Source organism: Anguilla rostrata, chromosome 6 (genome assembly GCF_018555375.3).
Source record: "Anguilla rostrata isolate EN2019 chromosome 6, ASM1855537v3, whole genome shotgun sequence".
Taxonomy (NCBI): Eukaryota; Metazoa; Chordata; class Actinopteri; order Anguilliformes; family Anguillidae; genus Anguilla; species Anguilla rostrata.
In genome coordinates this window covers 36,148,729-36,166,328 of record NC_057938.1, presented here as the reverse complement: position 1 = coordinate 36,166,328, position 17,600 = coordinate 36,148,729, and the positions used below count along the sequence as shown (strand labels likewise).

Genomic DNA, 17,600 nt, shown 5'->3' with positions numbered 1-17,600 from the left:
TTTGTGGTTTTGTTTCAAAATTGTTTGAACTGTGCAACACAACACAGGCTCTGTGGCATTCATTAGAGCAAGCACTTTTGTCCAGTCACGTTCTTACAAAATCAAAATTTTAAAAAAAGAGATGAAAATTTTGAAAATGAAAGAGATACACAGCCACTCAGACAGGAAACCACACTATGTGTGCGTGCGTGTGTGTGCTGATCATACCCTTATCACATGACCATGAAGACAATTATTAGTACTAACAAGGGACAGCATGTCTACAGTCCCAAGGAATCAGCATGCAACTCTTAACTTGCTACCGTGGACATCCAATGGTCAGGCGTATTACAATGAATACCTATAATTTCACTGCAGCCACCAGTAGTTTTACACATCCAGTGAAGCATGAGGTGCTATCACACAGCAACAGCAGCACAGGACTGGAGCCCGTAACCTTTCTGTGGGAAACCCACATCCCCACCCTGCTGTTCCATAGAGCGTGTGTGCGTGACTCATGAATTGTCGCCTTTGTTGCCTCCAAATATTCTTGCCACAAGCTATATGAACACGTTTAAAGCAATGCTACTTGTTACTGCACTGCCTTCTAAACTATTAACAACATTTCAGCCTAAAAGCAGATAGCGAGGCTTTGCAATACTGAGCCATTCAATGAATTTGCTGAAATTTTATGATTCTTATAAAACTTAAAGCCAAAAATCTACACAACATAATGTCTCCTCTTTGGATATCCGAACTAGATTTCTTCATTATTTTCCCTGCACACACACACGCACACACATTGAATTAAATACTGTTATTACCCCCACAGCCTACAATGGGACTACTAAGATGACCTAGTTGGCTACCGGCCCATTTTCCTTTAAAGGCTTTTTCTGTTTTCCATGGGTACTTCCTCTTTAATAGAGTTCCTTGTTGTGAGTCCCTCCATTCTTCAGAGCTGTGACACAGTAATGAACTACACTGCGCACTGCGTTCCGATGCCCCAGAAGGGCGAAGCCGTCCGGCACAATTTACGAAGTGAATTTAATCGCAGGAATCTCAATGCCTGCTGTTCCTTTTGTTCGGAATTCTTATGCATGAGTCAGAATGCCACGGGATGCTGTACGGTTGTCATGACGCCAGCCTGACTCTTCTGGCCACCAAGTCCACTGGTGAAAAAGGAAGGTGGATTCCAGGGAACTTTTTTGGTCCTCATTGCTTGGTTATGAGAGTAAACAAAAACACCACTAGAAACTGGAAGAAACAGAAGAAGAAACAAGAACTTTCCAGGGTAATTTTTCAAAGGTACTCTTTGTAAACGAATGATATAATTGGCAAAGTAAGTTAAGACTTACACACACACGCACAAAAAACACACACGCACAAGCACGCAAGGACACACAAATCTACACCATTCAGCAGAACTGACACTAAAGCAAGACCTAGGAGTAGGCTTGAGAAACGGCAGCGGAAAAGGAAATGAGAACAACAAGCCGCTGCAGCTGCGCCGACTGAGGGTGACGGGTGAGAATTCCAGCCTCTTCCTGCGCAGAAAACAGTCTGGTTCTGCGCGGATCTCAGCCTGGTACATACAGTGCTGAAGAGGGGGGAAGGTTTCTCGTGATCTCACATGCATCGAGCACCTAAAAGGAGCCTTGGGCTTCACCCTCTGACCTGAGATCAGTGGAGCGCTGACTTCCTCCAGCGGCAGTGGAAGCAGAGAAGGCAGCGGTTGGCGGTTTGCGTGCTGCCTCCGTTCCCACGCAGCTTTAACCACGTGAGCACGCGTGCTCAGGGGCTGCAGACAGTACAGACTCGGACAACGCGGACACAGCACAGGCACGATAACGCACGTAGCTGAGGGGTCGCGTGGTGACAGCGGCAACCGCTACGTTTGGCTCAGTTCTTCTCGACTGAAATCTAGGCGACTGTTAAGGAACAACGTGCCTCAAGTACAAGTAACGTGTCTTAAAACTATCAAATGGTCCCACAGCAGCAAAAAAAAATATATATATAGGCTATATATATATATATTTTTTTTAATTGGGTATAATAGAGATGTAAGAAATACAGATTGATGAGCAATAGCGCAGCACAAACCCGCTGAAAATCACAAAAGGTGAGAAAAGGACAGAAAAAGAGCCGTGTAAGAGCCAACAGCTGTCTCCAGGCGACGCAAAGTGGGTCAGCGGCTGCGGGGAGCCTTCGAAGGGCCTGTGGCCCAGATAGCAGGGACCGGCTGCCCTCCGCGAGCAGTCTGAGCACATTAGGGCCGGGCCCGGACAATGAGAAAATTTGAGGAATACAAAAAAATCGGGACTAAATGATCAATACATTTCTACATTTTTATTATTTTAATTGAAAATGTATTCGGCAATATTCAAACATGTCTAGGTTATGAATCCGGTAGTTTCCGTTTGTGTCAGAGGCATTGAAACTAGAATAAAACACATGAAACTAGAATAAATATCCAGAAAACAATAGCTATTCAGTTAAAGTATTCAGTAAATTCATGTTTCATTAGCATTTAGAGTTGCATGGTGGTGCGAGGCCAAGCCATACAATTTTAACTAGCTCATAGTAGGCTAATTAAGTCGGGGATCACTGAACGTTCACCTCACAGAACATTTCTGTATTTTTAAATGCGGCGAAAACTACCACTATGAAAAACTGTTATTTGAACAAACTGACATAACTTGTTACTGACACAAGGAGAAACCAGTCTCTTTATGACTTGCTATTATTTGTTCAATCAAACACAAACACAAACAACAGCATGCCATGACAACAGCTTTCTGACATTGTCACTTTTCTAAAAACAAACACAAATAAAGTCACTGTCACAATAAGCATGAATAAGCATCTTTGTTTGTGTTCAGAAAGAGACTTCACAATGTCATCGATAGTTATCCATAAATTGATAAGCAGTCCTAGTCCTAGAGCACACCCCGGCTCAAGACAAACAAATAGCCTTCATGCTTCCTCTAATTTTCCAGAACGAATGGCGTCGCTGACGGTGGCCTCTCACCCATTCACAGTGCACCCGCCCTCCCCCCGCCATTCACTGCGACTCGAGTCGACAGTTGTCAGTGAGGACTTCCAACAGTTCTGGAGAAGCCAGGGGGATTCAATATGCCCACCCAGGTATTTTCCTGTTCCTGGAGATCTACTCTCCTGTAGGTTTTCCCTCCAACTCTAACAAAGCACAGCACATTCACCAGCTAGAGATCTCAATGAGCTGCTAATTATTAGAGTCTAATTAGGGGTGAAATTAAAAGCTCTCCAGGAATAGGGCAATGCCAACCTGACTTGCAGGAATCTATTTTAAGGCAGAGTAGGTATTAATTCCACAGTTCAAGGTCAATTCAATCAATTCAGGAAGTGGCCGGAAATGCAATTCATGTTGTGAAAAATGGCCATAATGATCTGCAAGGATTTTATAATCAAATAACACAATCTCTACCTCAAACTATCCAAACACTTTGGAAGGGGTTACTTTTTTCAGTATTCAGCCATGACAAGTGTGGTTCTTGCCTAAATGGACCAAAGGCACTGTAAAAGAAAAATAAACACGTAATGGAGAAAATTGGTAGCTAAATGTTACTGACAAAGTGACACAACTGCTAGGCCGAGTGTTCTTCACATTATTGGCAGATGCAGCAATTGTATTGAGCGTCACAAAGTCTGGGACAGGTCCAGGCACAGTGTGACTGACAGTGACACAAACTGTCCTGAACTGTCCACAAAATACTCAAATACTGCACGTATGACCCGAGCACTACGCCTCTAGACCAGGATGTGAAATTCAAAAACGAAGCCTGGTCTCGGCCCTTCGTATGCAACCGTAACCTCAGGGAGCAAGGAAGTACGGATGACAGAAGGAACGCACTGAGCTGACCATCTGGTTACTATAGAGACTCTGTGGCTCCGTTTGGCTGGGAGAGCCGGCACGGACGCGCCCCCCTGTCCGCGCGGCTCCTCGCTGGCGTGCGTTTCCGGGCCGACTCCGCCAATGCGAGGCGGAGGCTCAGGCGCTCCAAATCTCTTTTCATCACCGTGAGTCATCGGCGTACGTGAGCCAGCTGAGCTCCACTGTATTAGGGCCATGAGCGGCATGGGGCCGTCTGAGGCTGCACACCCATAAACCACTGGGGCTCTGTAACGAGCTGGATGCAGATAGAGAGAGAGAGAGAGAGAGAGAGAGAGAGAGAGAGAGGGAGGGGGAGAGGGAGAGGGAGAGAGAGAGAGAGAAGGAGAGAGAGGGAGGGGGAGAGAAAGAGAGAGAGAGAGCTTGGGCAAGGCAAACGGGGAAGCAGAGAGGGGAAGGGAAAGAAAAAGAGATGAAGGGTAAGTGAGAAAAATGAAAAATGGATGAAGACGGGAAAGGGAGACAAAGAAGGAAGAGACAAGAGGAAGGGGGAGACTAAGGGAGGGATAGACAGAGAGAGAGAGAGAGAGAGAGAGAAACCTTACGATACCTAGTTTTTGCCATGACAACAAAGGTGATTTGAATTCACATTTGAATTTGAAAGAGAGCGAGAAACGAACGAGTCCCGCTCACTTCTCCCCTCGTCCCCACGGGTCACCCCTCCAGCTGCCAATGGCTGCAAAGAAAAACAAGCCAAGCCCATGGCTCGGAAACACTAACGGCAGCCAGGCTAATTACGCCTGCAGGGTGGTGTGGTCAGGGACAAGACTAAGGGCCAGTGTGTTACTGTCCCCTCTGCGCCGCTGGCGAGCGGCAGTGACACTGAGGACCGACCGATACCGCCATTTACAGGGAGTGGGACGGCCCCCGTCCACCCAGCCAGCCCGATCAGCCTGTCCGACGGGGCGGACCACCCGATTCAGAAGGGGAGGGAACAGGCACGACCAGAAGAGGGGGGCTCCTATTCTTATGTCTCCGGTTCTGCTATAATTAGCGGCAGCTGAAATCGGACTCCGGTAGCGGACTCCTTCGAAGCCGACGGTTTTGACAGCCTCCCCCCCGCGGCCCACAATGCACCGGGGCAGGTGGCAGGCAGTCGAAGCCGTCTCCGGTTTCGGGCGAGCCGTCGGTCGCATTGGGCAGCGGGGATATCGAGTGAGTGAGACGGGAGGACCGTGGCTCCAGGCCGCCAGCTTTACCTGAACCTGGTCGCCGGTAGTAATCAGAAGAGCAGACAGCGGGTCTCCTGTCTGGCTCTACCGAGTTCTTCAGTTTAAGCCCTTGAATGTGCCCGCAATCCCATAGTTCTCAGAGCTCAGTTTCACAACACGCCACTAGAAATATGTGCTTGTTGTTTCCCGAGAGACAGGGTAAAAGCATACGCACAAACACAAAACACACACAGATCCACAAAGGTGCGCTCACACACACACAAACACACACACAAAATAAGGTCCTATCTTCAAAAACCGCCACAAAACAACCAAACCACCACAGGTATATTACCATTTAACAGCTTTTCAAATGTTTAGGGTTTAACGCCTTGGAACAATAACGCTCACAGAGCTAACTTTCAGCTCTTCCTAGGATGATTTCCCCAAGAGGGACTGCAAAGCTGTGGAATCCACAATGCTCATCTTCACTACCTTTATTGTAAATCTGTAACATACTGTCCATTAAATCAGTCTCCCCCTTTTGCACACTGACCCTGACCCCCACTGCCCTCACACTTTGGGGAGAATGAGCAGCAGCACCTGCTCCCACGGCTGCACCCACACCCACAGCTGTCCCAGCGTGTCACCCGAACGCTGGTCTCCTGGCAACACCCTGCCGCCACAACAAGGGCTCCCGCCGTTTTACACCTGCTGCATGGTGCACGGAACAGCAGCGCTATTATTATTAGCGTTGCTTCAGTTACACACAGTGTATACCAACGAACAGAACAGCAGCGCTATTATTATTAGCGTAGCTTCAGTTACACAAAGTGTATACCAACGAACAGACTAGCAGTACGCTGTCAGGGATCTAAAAGCACAAGCCCCCGGCCCAGTTCTATGATCAACACATCACTCTGGCATCCTATGGCAATAACTGAACCCAGCCAACAAACATATATTTCACTGCAATAACTGAACCCAAATTACATACACTCCAGTGCAATAACTGAACCCAAATTACATACACTCCAGTGCAATAACTGAGCCCAGCTTACAAACATACACTGCACTGCAATAACTAAACTCAGCTTGCAAACATACACCTCACAGAAATAACCAAACGGCAGGCAATGGAACCAAAGCTAAGATCCTGACGAGCGAGACTAGACTGTGTGCACGGATCTAGACTCCCTCGCAGGCTGATCATGTGAACTGCTCGAGAGACGAGAAACTGGGAAGAAGAAAAGAGAAGCAACATGTGTCCACAAAGAGGGGGCAGGGGCCTACCTTCTGAAGACTAGTAGGGTTCAGCTGCGTCTTGTCAATGATTTTTATTGCCACCTGCAAGAGAAGAGAAGCAGTATAGTTAATACAGCCCTTCCCACAGCTCAAAACTGACGGGAAAGGAACAAAAAAAGCATTCTCAATGCCACACAACATTTTCCTTGAAGAATCATGGTGGAATTACAGTTGTGTGAAATAATACCTCCTACAGTTACGTCCACACTTCTCAGCCACGCGTCAGATCTGAAATCAACTTGCGACAACCATATGGCAAACAAAGAATCACCCACTCTCAACAATTACGGGTGGTGCCTGAAACTTTAATTCAGTTAAAAATATGGTTTTTGAAAATAAATATTTTTTTACAAGACCATGGTGTGAGCAGCCCTGTGAGTGTCATACACACCCCAAGTCGGCGCAACCCTGACGCAACAGCACCTGGGTCCGAACGAAGCGTGCTCAACCGAACGACCGCAAAGCGGCACCATCGACGCTCTCTCCGGCGCACGACTGCAGGAGCCCACCGGACGAGCCGAGCCCAAAAACGCTCGCCTGACCCACCCCACCCACCCCCACCCCCTCACCCTCACCTCTCTGCCCGTCAGGATGTGTCGCGCCAGCTTGACCTTGGCGAAATTTCCCTTGCCGATGGTCTTGAGCAGCCGGTAGTTCCCGACGTGCGGCTGCTCGTCGGAGCAGGAGGCGATGGAGTTCCGGCAGCCGGCGCCCGAGCGGCCCTGTCGGGCCGTGACCTCCGGGCGGCCATCGCTCGGCGAGGTGTGCTGCGGCGGAAAGAGACGGGGAGAAAACCGCACACGCGTCATTCAAGACCAGCCCCAAATTGCTACCCCTTCCTCAAGTTGGAAAACTCTCAAATCTACCATCATAGATGAAGACAGCTGAACATTACATTACATTGCAGGCATTTAGCAGACGCTCTTATCCAGAGCGACTTACACAGCTTTTACATAGCATTTTACATTGTATCCATTTATACAGCTGGATATATACTGAAGCAATTCCGGTTAAGTACCTTGCTCAAGGGTACAACGGCTATGTCCTTACCCGGGAATCGAGCCTGTGACCTTTCGGTTACAAGCCCAGTTCCTTACCCACTGTGCTACACTCCGTCCTACAAAAAGCCTGAACAAAAGAACAATAGGAGAACACCTCACCGCACTGCAATATTAAGACCAAACCAGGTTGTGCTTAGCACAAGCACACTAAATGAATCACGGTCTTTGCAAAGCTGAGCAAAAGCATTTTGATTGGTTCATGCCATTCATCAAAAAGGATAATGGCTCATTAAGCTCAAGTTTCCCATGCTTACAAAAAAAATACAGGTCTTATTTTATCTTTGATTCTCTTACATAAAAACTGACTTTTAGTGTTGTCAGCAAGATGTTCAAAATGTACATTTCCATAATTTCTTCTCTGACATTCCTTCCCTTTTTCACAACTTGCACTCCACATCAGTAAACAGGGCCTGTGTCTAAGCCGCCCGAATAGACTTTTGCTACATGTGTGAATTCAATGTGTGAAGATTGTGACAGTGCACAATCCATCGGAGTAATACCCTGCACAGACTGAGGGACGACCCACACACTTTCCTTTCAGTTCAACGCTTAATCTCAGCAAAATTACTTCCACAAACTGGGGGGTTTTTTGCATGTGTTTTTAATTTCATTAAATTTTTTATCAACCAAAGGACGTCCTGAGATTCTACTCCTGTTTCTCCTGGTAAAAGTACTTTTTTTTTTTTTTTTTTCCTTTTGGTCAAACACAGGTGTACATTTTGAAGAAAAGATTATTCTGATGTGAACTTGGGGAGATCGGTTTCTCTTCCTGCAACACCAACTGCTGACAGAATCCCTGAAAAGGCACACATTCCAGAAATGACCATGAAGGTCTTAAAGATAACAAAGCAGTCGATACATTCCCATTCCATTACAGTATTTGCAGGAAACATACTACTGTACCAAGAGGACCTCAACCTATTTGTGGCTTCCAATCAGTACGCTAACATGCTTCTAGTAAGACCCGGTATGGTCGTGTTCATGATTAACATCCACAAGGTGTCATATTAACATTACAAATTAAATAATTATTTAAAATGTTGATTTGGAGAGGAAAACAGGTCCCTACATGTTACCTCAAAATGTCACATGATCAAAGGGCCCCTTCCCCCTTCTTCAGATGAGCAAAATCAAAATCATGTGTGATAAGGTTCCCCTGTAAACACCCATAACCAGCTGGGTCTGAGTCCTCCGGCTTGTGAACCAACAGGAGAGGACAGTATTTCAATCTGCCCAAGGGTGTACGATGTGAGACCACCGAAAATGGGCCAGGAGGAGCGGCAGAGCGAACAGCCAGGGCACTGATGGAATATCGATCCCTGGTGCAGCAAAGAGCGCATGAGCCCTACAGGCTATGACGCATGTCTGATCGGCCATGTGGTGCTCCAGTTCGTACCACCCAAAACCCTGAACCCCTGAAAGTGTGAATCAAACCACCCAAAAACCTTGAACCCCTGAAACAGTGTGAACCAAACCACCCAAAAACCCTGAACTCCTGAAACAGTCTAATCCACACCACCCAAAAGCCTGAACCCCTGCAACTGTGTGATCTGTACCACCCAAAAACCCTGAAACTGTGTGAGCCATACCACCCACAAACCCAGAACCCCTGAAACAGTGTGAGCCATACTACTGAAAAGCCTGAACCACTGAAACAATGCGAACCATACCACCCAAAAGCCTGAACCCCTGAAACTGTGTGATCCATACCACCCAAAGGCCTGAACCCCTGCAAATGCGTGATCCGTACCATCCAAAAAACTTTAACCCCTGAAACAGTCTAATTCATACCACCCAAAAACCCTGAATACCCTGCAACACTTTGAAGCATACCACGCAAAACCCTGAACCCCTGCAACTGCGTGATCTGTATCACCCAAAAAAACCTGAACCCCTGCAGCAGTAAGCCAATTGCAGGGCAGAACAGCTCATGCAAGGCTCTAAAATGTTTTTCTAACAGTGTGGTAATGTTGTCAAGTTGGTATTTTGCATAAAGCGCTGTCAGGAAAACAACATTGACTGTGGAACTGAATGTTTAAGGACTGAACTTAAAACACTGTCTGTTAGTTCTAAAATGGCCTTCATAATGCTTTTGAGCAACAAAATTCAGACTGAACACTGCAATGTTAGATCATCTTTCATGCCCATGAGTTACTGGACTTATGGAACGGAAATAACTTGTACAGAAAACATACGATATTATATCACGTCCCTGAGTCCACTGTTGTTACTGATCTTAGTCAAAAACGTACAAATATATCAAATGCTACGTGAATATATTAGTACACTTGCTATCAGACCTTGCCCTACTCACTGAAAACTTCCTTGTTATTTTGTTTTAACCCAGCAATAATGTATGGCACAAGAGGTAGAGCAGGATACTAACAGGAACAACAAAATGCTGTCTGTAGTCTGTCACCCCATAAAAGCACAAGGTTAGCTTAAAATATAGCTATGGGTACATTTAAATATAGACTCCCCCCTAACGATCCCCATTATTAACCACCTCATAAATTTCCCAGAAACAGTTATTGTCGAAAAGGCGTCAATAGTTCTTCAGCTCCTAAACTGAGCTCAAAAAAGAAATCCATACTACCACTATTTTCAACCAAAGTTTTCTCAACCATGTTGAGTTGAGGCATATGCTCTCTGCCTCAGTATCCAAGAATACATGCATAGGTTATGGGAAAACATGTAATAACTAGTTATATCATAGCAAAAGCCAATGTCACGATAAGCATTTTATAACACTGGCTGCTGCTGTAGTCTAGTTGAATCCTGGCTTAGAAAAATATTATTTCAGACATAAAATAGTATAAGCAGTAACTTACTATGGTGATATTATGCCTCCTAACCCAGCTGGATCCTTTCATGTTTGCATTGGCGACTTGACTAACATCGAACCAGACTATCTTCTGGTTTTTGTGCGGGTTGTCCATTGATCCGCTTACTCTCAGAGATGCTCAGGAAAGCGTGAAATCATCCTGTCATCTACTATAACATTCATACGGGTGGTCGCCACAATAACTCTTATTAGAATCACCAGGAATGGCACTTGAAACAAACACTTCCCATTGTTCCAGGCACACTCTAGAGACAGGTAAGCCAACTCCTAAGTCTGCGAGTCAAATATACTGAAACGTCAATGCTGTGTTACTCTCTACATAAAACTGCATGTTCATTTTTTTCTGTGCGCGTCTGAACAATAACGTTCTTTACAATTAGGCAAGTTCAGTTGACTTCGTGTCATCTGTAAACTATCAGTCGTATTTCCAGTACGAGGTGAGTAAACAAAGTCAGAGTATTACAAAATTCTACTGGTAAGTAACAACGCGATTTTAACCACTTTAAAACATAAACAGAATACGTCACATTTCAGGAGCTGGTGTGTGGGGTGGGGCTTTTCAGCTTGGGGAGAGACTATCATTCGGTCATTCAGTGGTCGTTCAAAAAGTATACTGCATAAATGATCTTTCAAAAGGTGCGAGAAACTGGCTCGTCAACCTACCACGTACTACACACGTGGCTACACTGTTAAGATTGCGCCGGTCGTTTCTTAAGGTTATGCGCATTATGATAAACTGTGTTCCATCACCATATAAATTATGAGACTGAAAAGAAAGGTTATTTGTGATTTGGTCGACTGCGTTCTTTTGCAACAGAGGCTGTCGCTGTTTGTGGAAGTAGCATGAGACAACGACAGCTTACCAGCCATCTGCAAGACCCATTTTAAGCGATTTCCTTGTTCTAGCCAGCGGTAAGCACTGCCTATCTCGTGAGAGTCTGTCAACGGTAGTAGGTCAAGATGTATGATAACCCCGATAGTGCGCCCGAAGTTTCAGCAACAAATGCGCTATGCGTCACTGTCTCGCCCAGCTTGGTTAGCTAGCCGGCTGGCTAGCTAGCTAACGTCGTTGAGAATATTCTTTACAATTGGGAACTGTTTTTTTTGCATCTGAATCAAATTCACAAGTAGATTTGTTTACAAGACTTAACAAGCCAACTTAGACAGCCAATGTTACATCTACTTGCTAGTAACGTCCGCTAGCTAACGGCAAAATGACAATCCACATCACATGAAAAGTTAGTCAAAAGGATTAGCTAACTAGCTACCTATTCTAGGTAAATAAGGCAATCTGCGGAAACCATATATAACAGTGTAGCCTAAACATGGTTGACAACTCGTATGTACACGTTATCTCTATTAATATTACAGCGTACATAGCCACTGAAAAACACAATGCATAGCTAATAACTTTACACCATTAATAGATCTAGATAATGCTTAAGTTGGCTACTACTTACATTTTCAGTGTCACGCTCATTGACTGTAGGTAGTGGTGTTCGAGTTGACATTTTTCACCAGCGTCGCTAACTAACAGCCAAGTTAGCTAGGTTCTCTGGAGTGGTTTTGGTCGTATATTATTTTGCAGCACCGTCCTTAGTCGTAGGGGAGAGATGATGTTCCCTGCTCGCTGAAGACCATGGATTCGATGAATACTCTCAACAACAATCCACAGTGAAGTTGAAGCAAGGCTAGCTAGACTAGCTAACTTCGCCAGCTAATTTAATAAAATAACTACCCACATTATTCCTCAGAATATGCCACAAACCCGCGAAACAGATTTCTAAAAAGAAAATTCTTTTCTATCAAAGTTAACCGAAAACACAACATAGCCCTGTGTTTTGGTTAACGTCACGATGTTTCCCGGCTTCAAAAGCACAAGCCCTAAGCTAAGTTATAGTGAACTGATTAGCTACAAGAATTGAACTGATCAAACACTTGCTGGTCCGTTTGCTACAAGGCCCTAGACAACTGCACAGCTTTCAGACGAGGAAAAAGGGAAGGGGAGGGGAGGGGGTCATGTTTAACCGGTCCCTCAGATTGCGCCGCTGGTTTGTCTGCGTGGCCTCCAGTTTGAATATATCTCCCGCTGTACGCCGCCCCGTTTTCAAGGGCGATGGTACTCCAGAAGCCAGCTGGTGGTACAACTTCACATCTCCAAAGTAATGTTTTTGCTTGCTTGACTGGTGGATCCAAGATGGCTGCCCGCTTGCTGAAATGTACCAAGCAGCCAAACCCTAGTCGGGTGGAGGAAGTGAGGAAAGCGTCAGAATTCAGTGCTCATTGGTGCTACAGGCGAAACAGTGGTGTTTGTTGTTGCTAGGGTGATTGCAGGAGATGCTGCCTACATACTGAAAACATTTGATAGTCTGTATCATCTACATTTTACCAAATGGCATTCTACGAAGTCCTACCCATCCCGTCATGTACGCTTAGTTGAGGAATGTCATGAAGTAGGCTAATAGTGGATTTTTTAAAATTAGTTTTTTTTCTTTTTCTGAGGTTTGTTTTATGTTCACTTTCCAACTCTCTTTCCTCTTCTCGTTAATTATGAATGATGCCGTAACTGCAGCCTTTACCTGTGCTGGATAAATTAGCCTGAGAACCAGCTGTTGTCCCACTGCATGCTATGCTGTTAACCTTAGTGACGCTACCTGACAAAAACTGCATTTACTGTGAAGCATATACTCTGATAAAGTATAGGAATTGCAAAATGCACTTTTGCTAACAACTACGCCTGTTCTGCTGGATCAGTAGGTTTAGCTCTGTTGTGAGCAAGATATTTGTATTGCTCTTGGGGTGTGGTGAGTGATACTTTCGCCCAGAATAGTGATGGAAAATGGATGTGAAAAGTGCCCTAAGGTGGGGACTTCAGGCCTAACAGCTAAAGATTAAATTGAGGGGGGCCCACAGGAGCTCCTGTACTCTTTTGTCAGGGCTCTGGCAAATGCAGGTCTGGAAGTTAAGTAGTTGAATAGATTTTGAATGTGAAATTCCAGGTTTTATTCCCCTCCTTCAAAGTTACTATTTACCATTGCTAGCTAGCAGCCCCTGGTTTGGAGGAGGTTAGATCATTACACAATAGCCAGCTCCCTCAAATGGGCAATAGTTTTTCCTGTGCGCTTTACTGCTGGCCCAAGGATCATAGGTGGCCCCATTTACCAGCTGTGTGTAAGGTTTATCTTTTGCCCATTTACAAATACATTGTACAGAACTAAAGTCCGTAATCACTGACTGACCCTAATTGGAGAGTGAAGAAACAAACCTTGTCACAGATCCTTGTGTTTATTTATTTATTGTTACTATTGTCTGAATTTGTTGATATCGTAAACCCCTGCCACTGTTTTGCCAGGTCCTTCTTACTCAAGAGATTTTAGTTTCAATAAGAACTAATTAGTTAAATAAAGACTAAATATAAAATGAACTGATCTTGATCCAATCAAACAAAGGTTTACTGAGAAAGGCCTACTGCTCACCGATTGGGTAAGTGAATTTCACACAGATTTAGATTAAGGTCATTGTGTATATATTATTTTGGTTTAGAAAACAGTTGTCAGGAGATGTGTAGTAGCTTAAAGTTTAGCCGGTGGAGTGGTAAATAAAAGAGACAAAGCTGGGAACACAGTCAGCCTGTCGCCACACCCATGTTGGGCAAGGCCCTGAAACAAATATTAAAAAGCCTGTGTTGAGCACTTTTACAGAGAATGTAATTTGTGCAAGCTTGAATCAGCCACTTAACACTGAGGCAAGTTTTATCCAATCAAAGAGAGGAAATTAAGTTGACATAAACAAGCATTATCTGCACTTCAGCACTAACTCATGTTAATTTTTCTCTCTGGAAAAATTACCCATTAACAACCAGGGGAGAAAGTTAAAAGCTACAGTTGGAATGGCCAACACTGGTCTCAGAAAGCGAAAGAGTCTGCTGATTTTTGTCTGTGCCTTAAAATCAGCTATTTTAACCTAAAATCTATGTGAGGTAACTGTGTGATAAACTTCAGCTTCAGTAAATCAGTTAAATGCTCAGAAATAAGGAGAACCAGTCGACACTTGGCAATTGGTCATTTTCAGTTTTGTGCTCCAGGGTAACCCAAAACACAGGAGTGACTAAATAAATGTTCTTTCCTGTGGTGAACCTCCTTGGAGTATTGCTTTGCCAAGCCAAGCAATATATCAGCTACAGATCAGCGTTTGTGAAAGTGACAACTGAATTCAGTAAAATCTTTGAAACAGTCGAAAAATCCACAATGGCTGTTTTTACTGGGGTGTAGACTCTTCGGTGGTTAATAGGTTTGCTAGCTGCCAACTTTTTGTTTTGTGCAGCACCCTTTTCCAGGATGTACATCTCTTTCATCTTCTTGTTTCGGTACATATTCAGATATGTAGCAGAGTGCCTTTTTGGGGAAATATTTAAATCTTTTTGAGCCATGATCAATGGCTCCTCTGTATACTCCATAATGTTTAAGACTTTTACAGTCTGGGTATATTGGATATATTACTGGGTATACTGGGTATATTTTTATACTGCACTTGAGGGAAGCATTGTCCTGGCACAGAGAATATTTGCAAGAATTTGTAGAATTGTATTGTAGAGTACATAGCGAATGATGTCTGGTGGTTAAGGGTCTGCTACATTGCCACTCCGGTAAGGTGTGAAATGCATGTGTAAAATGTGGTCTGTGAAAAACCCACTCAAAAAAAAAAAATGAATTGAATAACACTGGTGCATGTTTGCTGTCTGCCTGCAAAGAGGGGTTGACACTCAGGGAGAACCCACACTATGGTGAGAGATGCACTGCATTTTCCCACAACAACAATCTGACACCTAATTCAGATAGGACATATAATAACAGCAAAAAATAAACAGACAAACGTTTTCCGAGACAAAAGTTTTTCTATTCACCTACCAACACAGCATTATTATTTAGTCACATGGGGGCCATTAGTTTATCTCCATTTGTTTTACTGCATGTAGTCTAGTCAACCTGTGCGTCAAATAATTATCCCGATTGCAACCACACCCCAATTCATTAATTTAGCTGTCAGCTGTTTGTATGCTGTCAGTTATTTTGATTGGTTGTTTCGTTTTGATGTGATGCAAAGCAGAGTGTGGTACATAGTTCAGTCAGAGCGGTCCTGCTGATGGAATTGCCCCACCGATCATTACATGCTTGTTCAAGAATGCATATCTTTTTGGATTTTCCACTTTTTCCAGTGGAACATTTAGCCTAGTTTATGAATAGTATATCTGTTATATCTTGACTAACACCCAGTTTTTGCCCCCATTGACAGACAATTCCCCTTTGGTTTTGACCTCAGAACTTAATTGATGTTTGCTTATGTCTGTTTAATTGTCAGTCTATTGTCATATTTTCATGATTTATTGTTAAATGTCAAGTTGGAAAAGAAGTTATAAGTTAAATCCATCTGTGTGCAGAGTATCCGGTGGACACTGTTGCACATGTTCTCTCAAAGGCATGTTTTTCCTAGTGTGAGCATTTGACATTCCATCACATTCACTTTCCTTCCATTCACTCTGTCCATATTAGGGCAACTAAATAGTCGCTGAACAGCGCCATTTATGTGTCTACAGGGACCCCTGGAGGATAACAATTGAAATACAAGTTTAAATTCCTGTAGGTCATATGACAGGGACAAATTGGTTGCCCAAACACAAAAAGAGACATACATGGTTTATGCATGCCATCAGAAATACATGTGATAAACTGAGGTCAAATATTCTAACAAAATTGTGGATTAGGAGGACTGTGGATTTTGAGACACATTTGGGAACGTTTAATGAACATAATGTACTGACATAAAAAGAACAGTGTTTATCTCTCTGGTCTGCATCACATGCTTGCACCCATTTGCAGCAAGACAGAGGATAGCATCATCAGCACCTACCTGTCCAGGGCTGGAATTCAATCAATATTTGTCCTGAACTTTCAACAATTAAAAGGATTTTTTTCACAAACACAGTTTGCCAAGTTTAGCAATCATGACAACTAACTCACCAAACTGAATTTGTGAGAGAAAAAATGAATCCTTGTTTTAATTGTGTTTCAGAATTAAGGACAAATATCACCTGAATCCAGGCCCAGTTTTTCAAGATTGAGGAAAAGCACCTGCGCTAGACAAAGCCTGTGTTCAGAGTCCTGTGTTGACTTTACCTGTGATGAGTGAGGCCAATATCAGAAGCAGCCTGGTTTCAGCTCAGCTGAAAAACAAAGCGTATTTTCTTGCTCAGCAGAAGCTGTTTCAGTGCTGCTGTTTTGGATCTGGTATTTTTTTAATGTGGGGAAGGGTGGGTGGGGGGGAGGGGGGGCGACCAGAATCTTCTGCACTGCACTTCCGGTGTAGCCAACGCTCCATCAAAGCCTCCATTCATGTAGAAAAGGGGATAGGAAGTAGGAGGGAGAGAACGATGAACAGCCTCCTTGCTAAATTGCCTGGAAGTCTACCAAATAAGGTTCCATTTGTCTTCTGGTGTTTTTTTTTTTTTTTTTTTACAACTTTGGTGACACAAGGGACAGTTCTCTTACATTAGGCTGAGCTCTGCACCCCCCCGCCCCCCCCAGTATGAATGTGCCATACTGGGAGTGTACATGGTTAGTGGTGGCTGAAACACGTGGTTGCTCAAGTGAATATGAAGCACTTTTTTTAAAGAGACGTATAGGATGATTTGATCTGAACATATAGGCCCACCTTTGTTTAAAAACAAAGGTGGTTTTAGTGTGCATGGTGCCTACCTGGGGTTTTACAGTACTTGATTTTATTTAAGGTAGAAAATAAACTGAACTAATTTCAAGTACTTTCTCTAAGTTTTCTGCATGCATTTTGATTGATCATGATCAAAATAAAGTGCTGTTTAGGGCTCAAACAGCAGTGCCCCTAAATGAAGTACTTCGGTCTGAATGGAGGACAGTGGCTGTGGGTGCTGCATAATAAGGTCATACGGACTGAAAGTCTGACTGCATGCAGGGAAATGAAGTTTTTGACTAATGATTGTACTACGTTAGACACTGTAATAGAATCAAGCAGTGCATTGATTACAAAAGCATATAAATATATTCACCTGTATTATAAAATATTCTCTAATGACATCAGATTCAGTATGCTTAAAAATTACTTGACTCATAAAAATTATTTTATCATAGTTCCTGCCATGTTTTTTTCTCTCCAAAATATTACATGGTGATTTAATTAGGCATTGATTTTACTTAACCACCCTGCATTTACAATAGCAATGACAACAGATCCACTGGTGCCACCTAGCGGCTCAGTAGCACCACATCTCTTAAACCTGTCAGAGCCCAATATATATA

General features: G+C 43.9%; 1 protein-coding gene across 5 annotated transcripts in view; it reads right to left on the bottom strand.

Moving 5' to 3' along the window:
• The window catches only part of LOC135257036 (MAP/microtubule affinity-regulating kinase 3-like), a 35,308-nt gene extending 22,725 nt beyond the window's left edge, over window positions 1–12,583 (bottom strand). The window contains exons 1-3 of one of the 5 annotated variants that reach the window (XM_064339420.1): window positions 11,733–12,583; window positions 6,942–7,133; window positions 6,355–6,408 (exon numbers count right to left, since the gene is read on the bottom strand). In XM_064339420.1, coding sequence (XP_064195490.1) covers window positions 6,355–6,408; window positions 6,942–7,133; window positions 11,733–11,783 — 297 coding nt within the window. In that variant the 5' untranslated portion in view covers window positions 11,784–12,583. The remainder of the gene's footprint in view (window positions 1–6,354; window positions 6,409–6,941; window positions 7,134–11,732) is intronic. The other 4 variants (XM_064339416.1, XM_064339417.1, XM_064339418.1 and 1 more) reach the window with 4 other exon arrangements.
• Window positions 12,584–17,600: the final 5,017 nt, after the last annotated feature.